This window comes from Chiloscyllium plagiosum, chromosome 6, assembly GCF_004010195.1.
Source record: "Chiloscyllium plagiosum isolate BGI_BamShark_2017 chromosome 6, ASM401019v2, whole genome shotgun sequence".
NCBI lineage: Eukaryota > Metazoa > Chordata > Chondrichthyes > Orectolobiformes > Hemiscylliidae > Chiloscyllium > Chiloscyllium plagiosum.
The window spans coordinates 50155729-50174975 of record NC_057715.1 but is presented as its reverse complement, the minus strand read 5'-3'; the positions used below and the strand labels follow the sequence as shown (position 1 = coordinate 50174975).

At 41.9% G+C, this 19247-nt stretch overlaps 1 protein-coding gene across 1 annotated transcript in view; it reads left to right on the top strand.

Annotated features, from left to right (window-relative positions):
* The first annotated feature begins 3053 nt into the window (after positions 1 to 3053).
* panx1a (pannexin 1a) overlaps positions 3054 to 19247 on the top strand; it is an 84076-nt gene continuing 67882 nt past the window's right edge. Inside the window, exon 1 of the mRNA XM_043691504.1 lies at positions 3054 to 3578. Coding sequence (XP_043547439.1) covers positions 3398 to 3578 — 181 coding nt within the window. The 5' untranslated portion in view covers positions 3054 to 3397. The remainder of the gene's footprint in view (positions 3579 to 19247) is intronic.

The following is a 19247-nucleotide window of genomic DNA, read 5'->3' as shown; positions in this document are numbered from 1 at the left end:
CTTGATATTTGTGATTTCAAAATAACACAAAGCCAAGGCCTGGATGTTGCAGTATGCAGTTAATGGACAATGTTCCTCCTCTATTATGTTGACAGCTAGTTTTTAAGCATGACTTGCTCTCATTCGGTGTCTGAAACATCATACTGCCTTCTTCAGGTGACCTGTGACATTTGTGAGTAGGGCAAGCAATAGTTAAACCCTTCAGTCAATCGGATTGAGAAATTTAAATTGAGAGACACTAACTTTCAACAGGAAGTATACGCTAATGGGTTAAAGGAGTCACGATGATTTTGGGAGTGGGAAAGTCACTTAGTTGTGTGTCATAGCACTTCTAAGTATGTAGAAAAAGCAGGTTGGGCCCCTCATGTGGTGTAGTGATAGAGTCCCTACCCCTGGACCAGGAGGCACAGGTTCAAGTCCCACTTGCTCCAGAGGTGTCCCTGGTGAGATCACACTTGGAATATTGTGTCCAGTTCTGATTGCCCTACTATAGGAAAGATATAGAGGCTTTGGAGAGGGTGCAAACAAGGTTTCCCAGGATGCTGCCTGGACTGGAGGGCTTGTCTTATGAAGAAAGATTGTAAAAGCTCTGACATTTTTCTCTGGAGAGAAGGAGGAAGAGAGGAGACCTGATCGAGGTACACAAAATAATGAGAGGAATAGATAGAGTCAATAGCCAAAAACTCTTCTCCAGGGCAGGATTGACAAGTACAAGGGATCATAGTTTTAAGATATTAGGGGAAAGGTATAGAGGAGACGTTCAGAGGTAGGTTCTTTATGCAGAGAGTTGTGAATGCATGGAATGCATTGCCAGCGGTGGTGGAAGCAGAGTCATTAGGGACATTTAAGTGATTGCTGGACATGCACATGGATAGCAATGAGTTGAGAGGTGCACAGGTTAAGTTGTTATATTTTACATTAGGATTAAATCTCGGCACAACATTGTGGGCCAAAGGGCCTGTTCTGCGCTGTACTTTGCTATGTCTATATCTAAATAACATCTCTAAGACAGGTTGATTTGGAAGATCCAGGACAAAGTTTATTTTCAAAGCACCCTCTCTAGATATATGGACTATGGGATGAGACAAACTGGTTAGCTTAACAGAGTCAATATGATCACAATGAATAGAATAGAATCCCTACAGTGTAGAAACAAGCCCTTCGGCCCAACAAGTCCACACCGACCCCCTGAACAAGTCCCACCCAAACCCATTCCTTTACTTTATTACTCTACATTTACCCCTATCACATCTCCCTATACTACGGGCAATTTAGCATGGCCAATTCACCTAACCTGCACATCTTTGGATTGTGAGAGGAAACCCACACGGAAACGGGAGAATGTGCAAACTCAACTCAGACAGTCGCCTGAGGCTGAAATTGAACCTGGATCCCGGTGAGGCAGCAGTGCTAACCACTGAGCAACCGTGCCACCCTATATTTGGGCTGCATAGTGGCTCAGTGGTTAACACAGTTAACCTCACAGGGATCCAGGTTTGATTCTAGCCTCAGGCGACTGTCTGTGTGGAGTTTGCACATTCTCTCCGTGTCTGCGTGGTGCTACGTGGGCACAGGATGGATCATGGGGATACCGTACTCCTATCTATATGTTAAATCGAATTATCAGGCTCCAAGCAGTCGTAGAGGTCATTACTAATCAGACCGCCCTGGCCCTGGAGTTGCTGGCTAAGCAGCAGGATCAGATGAGGGCTGCTATATACCAAAACCGGCTTGCCTTGGATTATCTGTTGGCCTCGGAAGGGGGCGTGTGCGGGAAGTTTAACCTGACTAACTGCTGTCTGAAAATTGACGATAATGGTAAAGCGGTTTTGAAGATTTCCGATGAAATTCGGAAACTGGCCCATGTGCCGGTTCAATCCTGGTGCCCTCTTGGTGGCATCGGATGGTGGGATGGTCTCCTAGGTGGTAGTTGGTGGCGCACGGCGTTACTGGTGGCTGGGGGGGGCGTAATGCTTCTACTCATCTTACCCTGCCTGATCCCCTGTGTTCAATCTTTAATCCAGAAAAATATTTCCCAACTCCAGGCAGTGGCGGTACCCCAACATGGAACGCAGGAACTTAAGGTGCTGTTGTTGCGAAAGACCAAGGATTTCCCGGGCCCCTGATGGGAGGACGCTTATCTTTGTCATGCACATCTTAAAAACAAAAAGGGTGGAATTGTGAGAGACGATTTCGGTACAAATAGTTAAGATGTGCATGACCTCAGAGTGTAAGGGGAATAGAGCCGTGGGGGTAGGGTAAAACATGCTTCTCTATAATAAAGGACGAGACAGAGTAGAAAAACAAGTCCTTGATTGATAAGACCACTAACTCTGACAGAGAAGAATAAGTCCTTGACTGATAAGACTGCAGGCTAGAAAAACAACTAGGGAGACATATACTGCAGACTTTGTGATAAGGGTCCAGAATGGAAAAATAATGAATGTTCAGAATGTGAACCTCGTGACTCTTTAGAGCTATAGAAGGGAGGAGCTTGAACTGTATTTAATCGAAAACTTTGTTAGCCTGGCGCGCCTTTTTTTTTTCCAAGGGTGCCCAACTCTGCAGACTTGTTAATAAAACTTTGTTTTCCTGAATTTGTCTAGAGCGATTATTGAGAAGCGATTTTCGTTTCTAACACTTATTAAATTTAAAAATCATTTGTATACAAACTAGACAATGGACAAAGAACTGGAAAGTAGAATTAGGTTGCTTAGTACATTTTGGCGAGTGTAGACACAAGGGCCTATGGCCTATTTGTTGTACGTCTACCTCATCTTCAAAAACTTGTTTATTTCTTGTATACTAATTTCTACAGCGTAAATGCAATTGGAGGATATAATAAATATAATTTGAGACATTCAGGGATCGTGAATGGCGTCATACAAAGGTAAATCTTCCTTAAATTGTAAATTAGCAATTTTCTGGTAAGTTATAAACCTTCGAGTTTTGTACTGCGTTGGGCTCTCTACATCATGATTCAGCGTGGAGTATTCATCCACGGTGATGGCCTCTTTCTTTGTTCTGCAATGTTAAACTGTAACACTGGACGCTGTTATTGCATGTGACAGTGCAGTTGGGATTTCCACTTTCTCCAAGCGGGGAAGCCGACAACAGTGAAACCTCCGGAAGTATCACTTCTGGAAACAAGCTTCACATTGGCACATGTGAAAATGAAAGCCTGCCTGGGATATCCGAGGCAAAAAGATCTTGTTTGAAAACACTCGAGCAGTGGAGAGGAGGCTGAAGTTGGTTCTGTCCCTCGTCAGAACCACACCCGGGTTTATCCTGTCATTCTCTCTGTCCGCCTTCTGGACACTCTGCATTGTGGGGATGAGCTCCGTACTTTAGCTGGGCAAACTGACACTTACTTGGTTAGAATAAGTGGCTACGGGCGATGGCTATAACTCACGCTGCGGCCGAGTACGTGTTCTCGGATTTTCTTCTGAAGGAGCCGGGGGGTTGCAGACTCCGGGGAGTGAGACTGGAATTGGCCGCGGATAAGATAGTCACGCTGGTATCGGCTGGCCTGCCTCTCCTGCTCATCTCTCTGGCCTTTGCTCAAGAAATCTCAGTAGGTAAGTGCGACGCTGTATCTTTATACCGACACGTCAAAATGTGTGTGGAATAAACAACAAACCACTCGCTTGTCCGCACCAGGCTGCCGACTTGTTCAGATTTTTTAAAAATTAAATTTTGTACAACTTTGATCGTAAGGGGCGATCTTGTTTTGCTTTTCTCCTACTTTAACAACAACTTAACATTTGCATAGCATCCATAATTTGCTGAAACGTTCCCAAGCACTTAAGAGTCATGGAGTCATAGGGATGTGCAGCATGGAAACAGACCCTCAGTCGAACTTGTCCATGCCAACCAGATATCCCAACCCAATCTAACCCCACCTACCAGCATCCGGCCCATATCCCTCCAAACCTTTCCTATTCATATACCCATCCAGATGCCTTTGAAATGTTGTAATTATACTAGCCTCCACCACTTCCTCTGGCAGCTCATGCCGTACACATACCACGCTCTGCATGAAAAAGTTGCCCCATAAGTCTTTTTTATATCTTTCCTCTCTCACCCTAAACCTATGCCCTCTAGTTTTCCACTCCCCCACCCCAGGGAAAAGATATCCTATCCATGTCCCTGATGATTTTATAAACCTCTATAAGATCACCCCTCAGCCTCCGACTCTTCAGGGAAAACAGCCCTAGCCTATTCAACCTTTCCCTATAGCTCAAATCCTCCAACCGTGGCAATATCCTTGAAAGTGTTCAGAAAAGATTTACAAGTTTCACAACATCTTTCCGATAGAAAGGAGACCAGAATTGCTCACAATATTCCAATAGTGGCCTAACCAACATCCTATACAGCTGCAACATGCCTCCCAACTCCTATACTCAATACTCTGGCCAATAAAGGAAAGCATACCAAACCCCTCCTTCACTGTCCTATCTACCTGTGACTCTACTTTCAAGGAGCTATGAACCTGCACTCCAAGGTCTTTTTGTTCATCAACACTCCCTAGGACCTTACTATTAAGTGTATAAGTCCTGCTAAGATTTGCTTTCCGAAAATGCAGCACCTCACATTTATCTAAATTAAACTCCATCTGCCACTTCTCAGCCCATTGGCCCATCTGATCAAGATCCTGTTGTAATCTGAGGTAACCTTCGCTGTCCACCACACCTCCAATTTTGGTGTCATCTGCAAACTTACTAAGTCTACCTCTTATGCTCCCATCCAAATCACTTATATAAATGACAAAAAGTAGTAGACTCAGCACTGATCCTTGTGGCACTCCACTGGTCACAGGCTTCCAATCTGAAAAACAACCCTCCACCACCACCACCCTCTGTCTTCCAACTTCAAGCCAGTTCTGTATCCAAATGGCTAGTTGTCCCTGTAATCTTGCTGAGCAGTCTCCCATGGGGAACCTTCTTGAATGCCTTACTGAAGTCCATGTAGATCACATCGACTGCTCTAGATTAGTAATTAGAATTGATTATTTACAGTGTGGAAACAGGCCCTTCGGCCCAACAAGTCCACACCGACCCGCCGAAGCGCAACCCACCCAGACCCATTCCCCTACATTTACCCCTGCACCGAACACTACGGGCAATTTAGCACGGCCAATTCACCTGACCTGCACATTTTTGGACTGTGGGAGGAAACCGGAGCACCCGGAGGAAACCCACGCAGACACGGGGAGAATGTGCAAACTCCACACAGTCAGTCGCCTGAGGCGGGAATTGAACCCGGGTCTCTGGCGCTGTGAGGCAACAGTGCTAACCACTGTGCCACCATGCCGCCCCAAAACACCGTGCTCTGCCCTCATCAATCCTCTTTGTTACTTCAAAAAACTTAATCAAGTTTGTGAGACATGATTTCCCACACACAAAAAGCCATGTTAATTCACCCTAATTAGTCCTCGCCTTTCCAAATAACATGTCCCTCAGGACTCCCTTGCCCACCATTGACATCAGACTCACTGGTCTATAGTTCCCTGGCTTGTCCTTATTACTTTCTTAAATAGTGGCACCACATTAGCCAACCTCCAGTCTTCCAGCACCTCACCTGTGACTATCGATGATACAAATATCTCAGTAAGAGGCCCAGCAGTCACCTCCCTAGCTTCCCACAGAGTTTTGGGGTACACCTGATCAGGTCCTGTGGATTTATCCACTTTTATGCATTTCAAGACATCCAGCACTTCCTCCTCTGTAATATGGACATTTTTCAAGATGTCACTGTTTATTTCCTTTCATTCTATATCTTCCATGTCCTTTTCCACAGTAAATACTGGTGCAAAATACTCGTATATATCGCCCCCATCTCCTGTGGCACCACACAAAGGCCGCTTTGCTGATCTTTGAGGGGCCCTATTCTCTCCTTAGTTACCCTTTTGTACTTAATGTATCTGTAAAAACCCTTTGGATTCTCCTTATCTCTATTTGCCAAAGCTATGTCATGTCCCCTTTTTGCTCTCCTGACTTCCCTCTTAAGTGCACTCCTACTGCCATTATACTCTTCTAAGGATTCGCTTGTTCTATCCTATCTATACCTGACATATGCTTCCTTCTTTTTCTTAACCAAACCTCCAATCCAGCATTTACTATACCTACTAGCCTTGCCTTTCACCCTAACAGGAATATACTTTATCTGGACTCTCGCTATCTCATTTCTGAAGGCTTCCCATTTTCCAGCTGTCCCTTTATCTGTGAACATCTGCGTCCAATCAGCTTTGGAAAGTTCTTGCCTAATACTGTCAAAATTGACCTTTCTTCGATTTAGAACTTCAACTTTTAGATCTGGTTTATCCTTTTCCATCACTATTTTATACCTAATAGAATTATGGTTGCTGGCGCCAAAGTGCTCACCCACTGACACCTCAGTCACCTGTCCTGCCTTATTTCCCAAGAGTAGGTCAAGTTTTGCACCTCCTGTAGTAAGTACACCCACATACTGAATCAGATAATTTTCGTGTACACACTTAACAAATTCCTCTCCATCTAAACCCTTAACTATAGCAGTCCCAGTCATGTTTGGAAAGTTAAAATCACCGACCATAATCACCCTATTATCCTTACAGATAACTGAGATCTCACAAATTTGTTCCTCAATTTCCCGCTGACTATTAGGGGTCCTTAATGCAATCCCAACAAGGTGATTGGTGATCCTCCCTTTCTTATTTCTCTGTTCCGCCGAAATAACTTCCCTGGATGTACTTCCGGGAATATCCTCAGTACAGCTGTAATGCTATCCCTTATCAAAAACGCCACTCTCCCTCCTCTCTTGTCTCCCTGTCTGTCCTTCCTGTAGCATTTGTATCTTGGAACATTAAGCTGCCAGTCCTGTCCACCCCTGAGCCATGCTTCTGTAATTGCTATATCACAGTCCCATGTTCCTAACCATGCCCTGAGTTCATCTGCCTTCCCTGTTAGGCCTCTTGCATTGAAAATAAATGTAGTTTAATTCATTAGTCCTACCTTGTTCTCTGCTTTGTCCCTGCCTGCCCTGACTCTTTGACTCGCCTTTGTTCTGAACTGTATCAGTCTCAGATTGATCTCTTTCCTCCCCATCTCTCTGGGTCCCACCCCACCCAACCTACTAGTTTAAATTCTCCCGAGCAAATCTCCCTGTCAGTATATTAGTCCCCTTCCAATTTAGGTGCAATCCGTCCTTCTTGTACAGGTTCATCAAAACATTATCAAACAACATTTGACACTTGGCCCTATAGAAAGAAATTGAGGCTAATAGCCTTGATCAAGAAAGTAGAATTTAAACAGTGTCATAGATGTGTAAAGAGAGACAGAGGTGTTGGGAGAAATGCAGGAGCTTAAGGCCGAGGAATCTGAAGGCACAAATGATGGAGTGATTAAAAATTGGGAATCCTCAAGAGGCTAGAAAGAGAGGAGCACAGATATATTCACGATCTGGAATTGGAAGAAGTTAATGAGTTGGGGAGGAGGAAATTTGAAAACAAGGATATGGTTATAAAGTTGAGATGTTGCTTAAGTGAGAACCAGGAGAAGCCAGTAAGCACAAGAGAAATGAGTGTATGGCAATTGGTGAAAGTTAGGACATACTGACAGAGATTTGGCGAATGCACATTTCGTTGGGTGGGGTAAGGGAATATGGTAGGCTAACTAAATATATTTTCAAAGTCATTTTCAGAGGTAGCAAAAGTATGAATGAGCATTCCAGTTGAAGAACTGAGACAGAGTTGGACAAAGTTTTAGAGGTGGAAATAGATAAAATCAGTGATTGCACCGATATGCGATCATAAGCTAATCTCTTGGTGAAATGTAACACCAGGATGGTGAACAGACTGCTTCTGCATCAGACAAGTTACCAGTAAAAGACGGAGAGTCAGTGACCAGGTAATACTGTGTATGGGGGGAACCGAACACAATGGTTTCCATAAGCTCAGCAGGTCTGGTAGTATTTGTGAAGAGAAATTTAAACTGAGGAAGGATTACTGGACCTGAAGCATTAACTCTGATTTCTCTTCACAGATGCTGCCAGACCTGCTGAGATTTTCTAGCAACTTCTGTGTTTGTTTCTGATTTACAGCATCTGCAGTTCCTTTGGTTTTTTACAATAGTTTCAATATTCTGCTTAATTTTCTGATTAACCAGTGTTAAATGTTGGAAAGTCTAATAATTTGTTGGAGGGATTGATTGAAATAGTGGTGGGATAGAGATTGGGGTCATCAGCATATAGGTGGAAACTAATGTGAATTACATCATGAAAGGGTTGTTGATGAGGAGAAAAGAAAGCTATATGAGAGGAGAAACAATTTTAATTTGAGGGATTTAGGTGTTCTACTGCCATATGTAACAAAAGGTTAATGTGCATGTACACAAGCAGGAGGCTGAAAGAACACAGTAAGCCAGGCAGCATCAGAAGGTGGAGAAGTCAATGGTTTGAGTGTAAGCCTTTTTCAGAAGTGGAATGGGTGTAAGAGGAACTGCAGATAAAGGGAGTGGTTGGGGGAGGGTTTTGGGTGGGGAGAGGGGCAGAGTGGTAAGGTAGGGATAGGTGAATACAGATAAAGGGTACGACCTGTTTGGTTGATGGGAGGAATAAATCTGGTGGGTAGTTGGAATAAGGTTTATCTGACAAATGGAATGGAAGGGGGGTGGGGAATGGAAAGGGAGTCGGGGTGTGGGAAGGAGGTTATTTGAAATTGTAGAGCTGGATGTTGAGTCCTTTAGGCTGTAGGCTGCTCAGGCGGACGATGAGGTTTTGTTCCTCCAATTTGCAGTCTGATTCGCTGTGGCAGTGGAGGAGCTGAGGAAGGTCATGTCAGAAAGGGAGTGGGAGGGGGGAATTAAAATGGCGGTGACTGGGAGGTCAGGTCAGCCCCTGCGGGCCCAGCTGAGATGCTCGGTGAAATATGCCCTGAGTTTACATTTGGCCTCACCGATGTAGAGAAGACCACATTGGAAGTTCTGGATGCAATAAACTAGGTTGGAGGAGAGGCAGGTGAGAACTTCTGTCTCACCTGGAAGGACTGTTTGGGGCTGTTTGGAGGTGAGCACTGTGGTGTGCCAGCAAGTTCTGCACCTTTTACAATTATAGGGAAATGTAACAGGGAGTTTGTGGGTGGTTGGTGGGAACCAAGGACTGGTGAAGGAACAGTCATTGCAGAAGGCAGAGAGGGGTGGGGAGAGGAAGATGTTACTGGTGGTGGCATCCAATGGGAGTTCGCAAAAGTATTTAAAGATGATACATTGAATGTGGAGACTGATGGGGTGGTATGTGAGGACAAGGTGGATCATGCCTTTACTGTGTTTGAGAGCAGTGGAGCTGGGAATGGAGGAGGTGTGGTGGAGGACTGTCTGGATGACAAAGGGGGGAATGCATCTTTTGTTCAAAATGGGTGGATATCTGGGATGCTTGGAAGCAGGGAATCAGGAAGGCTAATGGAATGTTAGCCTTTATTATGAGAAAAATTGAATGTGGAAGTAAATGCATAAGCTTTATTTATACAGGACATCAGTGAGACCACATTTGATATACTGTGTAGACTGTTACTCACTTTATTTAAGGAAGGGTATAAATAAGTTGCGTGCAGTTCAGCAGTGGTTTAGTAGATTGATACCTATAATAAACATTTTGTTTTATGAGGAAATATTAGATAGGCTGGGCTCGATTTAATGAAAATTTAGTAGAGCAGAGGGGGTTGGTTGACTTAACTTGATTTGATCAAGATCAAGTTAAACTTCCGACTGGTCTTTACAAGGTGGATGTAGAAAGGAGTTTTACTCTTGTGGATAAGTCTACAACTAGGAGACTCTTTTAAAATTAGGGATCACCTTTCAGGACACAGATAAAGGGATTTTTTTTTTCTCTGAGAAGGTTTTTGGATTTAGCAGCAGTTAATTGAGGTGGACTATTCAATATTTTTAAGGCAGAGGTACATTACTCTGATTCCTTTGCCGAACAAGAATCTAAGGGACAGATGAGAATGTGGAATTTGGTGCACAAGCAGATCACCATTTTGAATGACAGAGCAGGCGTGAAGGACTGAATAGCCTACATCTGCCGTTAATTTGTATTATAGTGGATAGTCTGGCTATGATTGGACAGATAAGAATGGAGCCAAGCAGTTCTAATTAGTTCCAGTCGGGTGAGGATGGAGAGACATTGGAAGGTGATAGTACGACAAACTGTGTCAAACGCTGTAGACGCATTGAGGAGGATATAGAGGGAAGATTTCCCTTGCTCATAGTTTTGAAGGATATCATTTGTGACTTTGGAAATGCCACTTCAACATGTTGCAGAGCATTCATCTGATTGGAGTACTGTGAAATATGGGCATGGATTTGGGGGTGACAGTGTGATAAAGGTTTTGGAGAGGAACTGGAGGTACTGCCCCATTTTCAATGATGAGGATGGCAGTGCAAAAGTTATTTTGTGGAGAGGAACTAAATATAGACATAGAAACATAGAGAATAGGAACAGAAGTAGGCTATTCAATCCTTTTGCTTTTCTATATGACCATGGCTGATCATTGAGCTCAATATCCCATCCTTCTCCCATATCCCTTGTTTGCTTTAGTAACAAGAACTATATCTACCTCCTTCTTGAAATGCATAAGGTTTTGGCCTCAAACCACTTTCTTGGCAGTGAATTCCAAAGTCTTTTCACTCTCTGGGTGAAGAAATTTCTGCTGATCTCAGTCCTAAAAGGTTTCCCCTTATCCTTAAACTAGGATCCCTAGTTCTGAACTCTCCCCAACATTGGGATCATTCTTTCTGTATCTAACCTGTCTAGTCTGGTTAGAATTATATAGGTTTTTATGCAATTTATCCCCACTCCCCTTCTAAACTCCAGTGAATACAATCCTAATCAACCCAATGTCTCCTCATGCATCAGACCCTAGTCCCAGGAACTAATTTAGTAAACTTTTGCTACACTTCATCTTTGGCAAAAGCATCTATCCTCAGATGAGGAGAGCAAAACTGCACGCAATATTCCAGTTGTGGCCTCACCAATGCCCTATATAATTGTAGAAAGACAGGCAGAGGATTTGAGTACAGGAACAGGGATGTGAAGGCCAACATACAGTTTGCTTTCTCTACTGCCTACTGCATCTGCTCGGTTACTTTCAGTGTCTGGTGCATGAGGACACCCAGGTCTTCTAGAGCATTAAATGTTGAGCTCTTAATTTACAGCCATTCAAATAATAAACTTCCCTGTTCATCATCAAATTTCCCCACCTTCCATTCCATGTAGTATGCATTTGCCCATTCTTTCAGCCTGTGCAAATCACATTGCAACATCTCCTCACAGTTCACCCTTCCACCCAAATTGTCATCTGCAACTTTTGAGATTTTAAAAGGTGGGGGCTGTCTTTGTTGTCCAAGATTACTTTGGAGGAATGAGCAGTTTTAGCAGATGACAGCAGGTCCTAATGATGCTTTGTGTGGTTCAGCCAGATCTCAACAGTGAGTAACTAAACTAGTTCTCAACCATGTTGATTCGAGCCAGTGTTTCTTGAACATGATGAAGTGCAACTGAGGGTTGTTACAAGGTAATGGCCAACGTGAGCAAATGACATGTTTTTGATGGGATAAATATCATGATAAGCGAAGTGGACAGTACTTTTAAACAGCTTGGTAGCTGCACAAATGCAGGGGCAAGGAGGAGATGGAGCGGACTGATACAGGAAAGTGATCAGAGATGGCCTTAATCTGTGGTTGACACGTGAGATGGCAAAGTCAGGAGCAGGCTATTCATGATCTATGAGAAGAGTTGTTACAAACTAGCTCTTAGAACAAATTGTTAGGAGAGCGGTAGAGGAAGATATACTTGGCTGTTGTGAGTCTTTAACCTACTTTCGAGTTAGGTACTGAGACAACACAAAGGAGGGCCAAACTCTAATGTTCATGGTTTTCTTTGGGTTTGTTTTAAAATTGAGGGAGAGAAAAATTGGTGCTAAATTTTAAACATGAGCATTGACAACACTGATTTATTAAATAACATAATATCCATGTTTTCATAATCAACTGAATAATTTGATTGTCTTTTATTCACTGCATACCTGGTTGGATAATGAAATATGATAGAAAGTCAGAAATGTAATATACATAATTATAGTGATGCAGCCCATTACTGAAATTCTAATAAAAAGTTGTGGTTTTACAGGATTGCAGAATTGTTACAGCACAGAAGGAGGTTATTTGGCCAGTAGTGTGTACTGACTTTCCTAAGGAATAATGTAATCTAGTACCATTCAACCATCTTCTCTCCACAGTTCTTCTCTTTTAGATAATAATTCAATTCCTACTTGAAGGCCTTAACTGTGCCAGCCTTCTTCACACTGTCAGACATTGCTACAAGCTAAATGAGAGAGCTTTTCATCATGTTACCATTGCTTTTATTTTGCCAATTAATTTATGTAAGTGCTTTCCTTTTATCAATGGTTTCACTTTATTAGGGGGAAAAAAATCAAGGCACTTTGCCAAGTCTGCTGAATGATTGCTAAGGATCATTTTTAAACAGAGAATCACAAAGAATAGCACACAAAGGTCTGGATCTTTAATATATATTAGGAAAGACTATCATCACTCTACAATAACACCTGAAGAACTCCACAACAAATCATCTTTGAGTCCAAAAAATATCCATTAACCACTATTGCCTGTTTGTTATCACTCAGCCAATTTTCTATCCTTGTTTGTTCCATGAGCTATAGTTTTGCTTACAGGACTGCTGTTTAGCATTTTATCAAATGTCTCTGGCATTTGTCCATATACATTACATCAACAGCATTACCTTCATTGACCTTCTCAAACACTAGCAAGATAATTAAACACAAGTTTCTTAAATATCTTTGTGCTGGCTTTCCTGAATTAACTTGCATTTGCTCAAATGCCAAATAACTTTGCCTGAATGAACATTTCAAGAACTTTCTCCGCTACTGAGTTTAAACTGACCAGATAGGAGTTGTTGGGCTTTCCTTTACATCCTTTTCTGAACAAGGGTATAATATTTACAATTTTCCACTCTAGCACCACCCCTGAGGTTAAGGAAACCTGAAGACTTATGGCCAGTGCCTCCATAATTACCACTCCCATTTTCCTCAGTGTCATTGACTCATCCAATTTGATCTTAGGATTGATAAGAACATCAAGTACAGACAGTGCATTGGGTATGGGAGTTATGAAGTTAATTGGTTCGGCCACTTTTGGAATATTGCATGTAGTTCTGGTGTCCCTGCCATAAGAAAGATGTTGTGAAACTTGAAAGTGTCCATAAAGGGTTTGAACTATAGGGAGAGGCTGAGGCTGTTTTCCCTGGAGCATCAGAGGCTGATGGGTGACCTTATAGATATTTTATAAAATCATGAGGACCATGGATAGGGTAAATAGACAAGGTATTTTCCCCAGGGGCAGTGTTGGGAGTGTTAGGATCCAAAGGTTTAGGTTTAGGGTGAAAGGGGAATGATCTAAAAGGTACTTAAGCGGCAACTTTTTCACACAAAGGGTGGTACATGTTGGGAATGCCAGACGAAGTGGTGGAGGCTGGTACAATAGAACATTTAACAAGCATCTAGATGGTATATGAATAGAAAGGGTTTAGAGGGATATGAACATAATGCTGGCAAATGAGACGAGATTAATTTAAGATATCTGGTTAGACCAAAGGGCCTGTTTCCATGTTGTACAGCTCTATGACAACCTATCCAATGCCACCTCCTTATCAATTATAAAACAGTGTGGAAATAGGCCCTTCAGCCCAACAAGTCCACACCGACCCTCAGAAGAGCAACCCACCCAGACCCATTCCCCTACATTTACCCCTTCACCTAACACTATGGGCAATTTAGCATGGCTAATTCACCTAACACAGACAGTTGCATGAGGCGGGAATTGAATCCGGATCTCTGGCACTGTGAGGCAGCAGTGCTAGCCACTGTGCCGCCGTGCTGCCCATAGTGTTTATATGTTTATCTGTTCATCTTAAAAATGTAAGCAGAGGGTTTTGGAACTGTTCCTGGTCTAAGTGTCATACCGAGATTCCAATCATAGAAACAATGTTTGAAGTTGGAGATTGGAGATTGGGTTAAATCTGTCTTTAATGTCTAGCTATTTCCTTCACTGTTGGCCCTTCTGGTGGTGATGAGACATTTTGATCTGTTGATGCTTAAAGTAGTTTCATGTTGTCTTGTAATGCAAAACTGTGATCGGCCATAAACGTGGACCAGGTGTAGGCCATTGTGCCTTTCAAATTTGTTCTTCCATTCAATGGGATAATGGTTGATCTGTGACCTAACTCCAGATACCTGCCATTGCTCTGTATGCAATAATGCCTTTTTGTTTTGGAAAAAACTTATCATTCAAATTTAAAGTGGTTTCTACAACTTGGGATATTTCTTGTGTTCAGTCCCTAAGTTTGAGCACTAATCTTATGTTGAGTTTAACTGATTGCATTCCTGAATATTTAGAATAAAAATAATCAATATCACACCACTGGGAATGGTGCAACTTGAACCCGGACCTATTTGGGTTCAGCAGTTAGGGGGACTACCACTGCGTCGTAAGACCATCAAAGCCTACTGTACTTGATATTCCCAGGCAGTCTTTCAACCAAACACTAACTATGCTGAGCTTGTTTAGCTTCCAAGATCAGGAAATACAAACTTAGTTTGTGTGACCAGGTTTCTGCTGAAGTTATGCTTTATGCTCTCTGGGGATTGAAAATGTGTTGCTGGAAAAGCGCAGCAGGTCAGGCAGCATCCAAGGAACAGGAGAATCAAGGTTTCAGGCATATGCCCGAAAGCAACACATTTTCAGCTCTGATCTCCAGCATCTACAGTCCTCACTTTCTCCTCGCTCTCTGGGGATTGCTCTGAACTGGTTACAGCAGGCTGGGTTTGGACAAATCAAAGCTTTGCATGCCTATAGCATGATTTCTGCCCCTTGTATTCTAGTTCTCAAAATATTTACACGAGCATTACACTTGCTTTTTTCTTTGATTTTCTGGACCTGTTCATGGCATATTAATGATTTGTGAACTTGGACCCCCAACTCACTTTGGATCTCCTTCATTTCTAGCTTTTCAGTTTTGTGAAAGCAAGCAGCAGGTGATAACTTAGTGATAATGCCACTAGACTAATAATCCAGAGACCTATGTAAAGTTGAAACATTACAACAGGTAATCTTCCAGGGACTTGTATTGAAATCCCATAATGGCAGATGGTGGAATCTGACTTCCATGAAAATCTCGAATTAAGAGTTTAATGATGGCTATGAAACTATTGTCGATTGTTAGAGAAACCCGTCTGGTTCAGTAATGCCCTTTAGGGAAGGAAATTTCCATCCTTACCTAGTCTACCTACACAACTACAGACCCACAGCAATGTGGTTGACTCCAAGCTGCAATTACTTTGTGGGCAACGAGGGATGGGCAATAAATGCTGGCTTAGCCAATGACACCATCATCACGTGAATGATTATAAAAAAAACACATATCTTTTGATGCAAAGTAGATAACTTCACACACTTTTCTACATTGAAATGTATTTGCCATTGGTTTGTCTATCAATTAATTTATCAATATTGTTTTGTAATTTTCTACTTCCATATACATTGCTTACAATACTGCAGAGCTTTATGTCATATGTCACGTATGTAGCTTTATAGTCTAAACTGTTAATAAATACATGGAAAACTTGGGCCCCCAAAACCAATTCTAGTAGGCCATCAATGTTCATATTGATAGCAATTAAAGTTTGTACCTGTTATCAATATCATAAAAACATATGACTCAGCAAAATGTACTTGAGGTTTAAATTGTTCTCATCGTTATATAACTCTATGGGTCTAAACCTTACAGAAATAAGCAGGAAAAGCATGATTAGGAAGTAAACAATAGTGGACGTGAAAAGTATACAATCATACCAGGGATTACCTCAACATAGATTCATGGAAGGTTACAGTGCAAGATGAGGCCGACAGGTACCTGTGTCAGCTTTCCAAGATATACATAGTCCCAATCTCTACTTTCTCTTTTTTAACTCGTTTTAACATATTTGTGGTTGATGTTTCCTGATATGTTCAGGCAGAATGTCTTAAGAAATTGATTCCACAGGAAGGTTACCAGTAATCTGTTGACTGATTAAGAAAACTTTCAGACGTGGTCAAAAATGATCACTGATTTAGCAGTGGCCCTGAAGGTCATAACTGATTTCTTGTAATTTTAGACACCCACAAGAATAGGTTATTCACCCACAAGTCCAGTGAAATAGTAACCAAAGAGTTGCATACTACCTCATACAGGTATGCCCCAGGTCTACAGTAGCTTGCACAGTCATTGTTCTACCTCCAGTAGTGAATTATTCTGTCTACATTATCAATTGATCAAGTGTTTGCATCTATGACTAATATTTGTATAAAGTAATGATATTGACATAAAGTATTTTGGTGTATATTTTTGTTGCAAAGTTGTACCTTCACTGGTTACTTGAGGTTCTGGTAATTTGTATCTTCCAGTTGTAGATTAGAAAATGCAATTTTATTAAAACAGACCTGCTTGCAGTAGTATGGCTGTTAGTGGTTTGTAAACTTGTATTTGTTTTATTAATGGACTTTGGAGTTGTTTTACTCAGCTAAATGGTGAGAGAATGAGTGTAGTGGTTGGATTGTTGGAGGGGGAAGGGAGGATATGATAATAAGAATGAGGGGAAAGGTGGTGCGAGTGGTCATGGGATTCAAGATGTTGTGAAGAGAAGGTAAACGTATATCATGAGAGCCAGAAGGTGTAGGGCATAAGTTCAGGGATGTAGGGTCGGGCTGGGGGAAGCCCAGCCCAATCCATGTACTTCTTGAGCTATGAACAATTCCACCACTGGTCAGTTTAGAGGTGTACCTCTTAAGGCTAATCTATAGTACATTTTCTCCACTTCCCTTTCACAATAGAATCCTATAGAAAAGTGTCATTCTCTCAAAAAAAACTTATCAGTTAATGTTAATTTCCTTAAACATTTTTCTTCTATAATTAATTCTGTTCAATGTTCTGAAATAAGTACCTTCATTTACTTTAATGATTCCAGTTTGCTGTGGAACATTTGGGATTTGAATGCACACAGTATTCCTTTTATCAGACTTTGGGTGAGGTGCTTGCCTACATTTCTGACAGGTGCTGCCAGCATGAGAAACACTAAGTCCAAGTTAAAAATTATACCTAAAACAAAGCTTGAAACATCAGGGACTACAAAACAATTATTTTAAAGCCATTCTAATTAATGATTCCACTAGATGTAAGCAGTAGAACGGATTGTTCAGTCTCAGCACAGCCTTTGAAGGAGTGTGCCATAAACATGTCAGCATAACTTCTCCTGTGCACACTTGAGTTATTATGATTGTACTAAAATTGATTTATGGGCTGTAAATGCATTTCTGCATGGGAAGCATATCTAGTGAGCTGGCAGTGCTTCAAGGTTGAGTGTGGTGACTCGTTGCTAGGGTTGTAGGTCAGCTGGCCATCTCAAAGGTTACCCAGTGAAAAAGCTTCACAATTGCCACGATGAATGGAGTGTTTAATTGGTCTTGCTGAACTCTTCATACATTTTTAATATACTGTGTGACGAGTGCACAGATTCATAAAATATGCATGCATATGTCACTTGTTCTTATAATGCTTAACACTCCAAACATTCCAGCCCATCAACCTTTTATCCCTATCATCAAGGACTAACCGCTTTTGACTTTCCATCAGCTGCTAAACAATTTGTGCATGTCTTACACAAGCCAATAGTTTCAGTTTACCTATGATTGCTTCAGAGTAAATAGCTCACATAATCTAAGAGCTGTTGTGGTGCAGTGTCATTGTTCCACCTGTGGGTCAGATGGTTCATGTTCAAATCCCATCTACCAGAGAGTTGAGTCATAAGGTGTCTGAACAGGGTGAGTGAAAATACTTGCAAGTCTTTTCAGTGGAAACAATTTAAAATAAAAATAGAAAATGTTCATAGAATCATACAGTGAAGAAGAGGGCCTCTGGTCTATCAACTTTGCACCGACAATTGAGAAACACCTGACCTTCAATGTAATCCTTTATCAGCACTTGGCCCATAGCCTTGGACGCTATAAAGTGCCAAGTGCTGATCCAGGTACTTTTTTAAAGGATGTGAGGCTGAAAGCTAGTGACAACCACCTGATAAAGGAACGGCACTCCCAATTAAACCTGTTAGACTATGACCTGGTGTTGTGTGATTTTTAACTTTGAGAGGCATAGCTAGGGTTGATTGCCAGAGACTTTTTCCCAGGGTAGAAATGTCTATCACGAGGGGGCATAATTTTAAGGTAATTGGCAGAAAGTTTAGGAAAGATGTCAGAGATAGGTTCTTTACACCGAGATTGGTGAGTGCATGGCACTGCTGGCAGTGGTAGTAGAGTCAGATATATTAGGGACATTTAAGTGACTCTTGGGTAGGCACATGGAAGATAATACAATGAAGGGTATGTAAATTAGTCTAATCTTAGAGTAGGACAAAAGACCGGCACAACGTAGAGAGCTGAAGGGCCTGTACTGTGCTGTACTGTGCTGTGTTGTACTGTTGTTTGTTCTATCCTCCCGTAATGTGGTGACCAGAATTTCACCAAAGTTCTAAATATTGACTACTCTGCTTTTGTAATCTGTGCCTCGATTGATGAATACAAATAGCCCATTTGCCTTTTTCACTACTCTATTAACATGCTGTCCTGCCTTCAGAGATTGAAGGTCCTTTTGTTCCATGGAACACCTAAGTATTATGTCCTTCATTGAATATTTCCTTGTCAGATTACTCCTTCCAGCATGAATCATGTCACACTTTTCTGGGTTAAATTCCATCTGCCTCTTATCTGCCCATCTGATCACTTTGTTTATATTTTGTAGCCCAAGCCACTCAACTTCACTGTTAATCACCTAACCGATCTTTGTGTCATCCACAATCATACTAATCCAAACCTCCATATAGTTATGCCATTTATAAAAATGGCATAATGGGGAGCACATTCCATACACGTACCACCTGCTGCGTGAAAATGTTGCCCCTTAGGTCTCTTTTATATCTTTCCCCTCTCATCCTAAACCTATGCCCTCTAGTTCTGGACTCCCCAACTCCAGGGAAAAGACTTTGCCTACTTATCCTATCCATGCCCCTCATAATTTTGTAAACCTCTACAAGGTCACCCCTCAGCCTCCAACGCTCCAGGGAAAACAGCCCCAGCCTGTTCAGCCTCTCC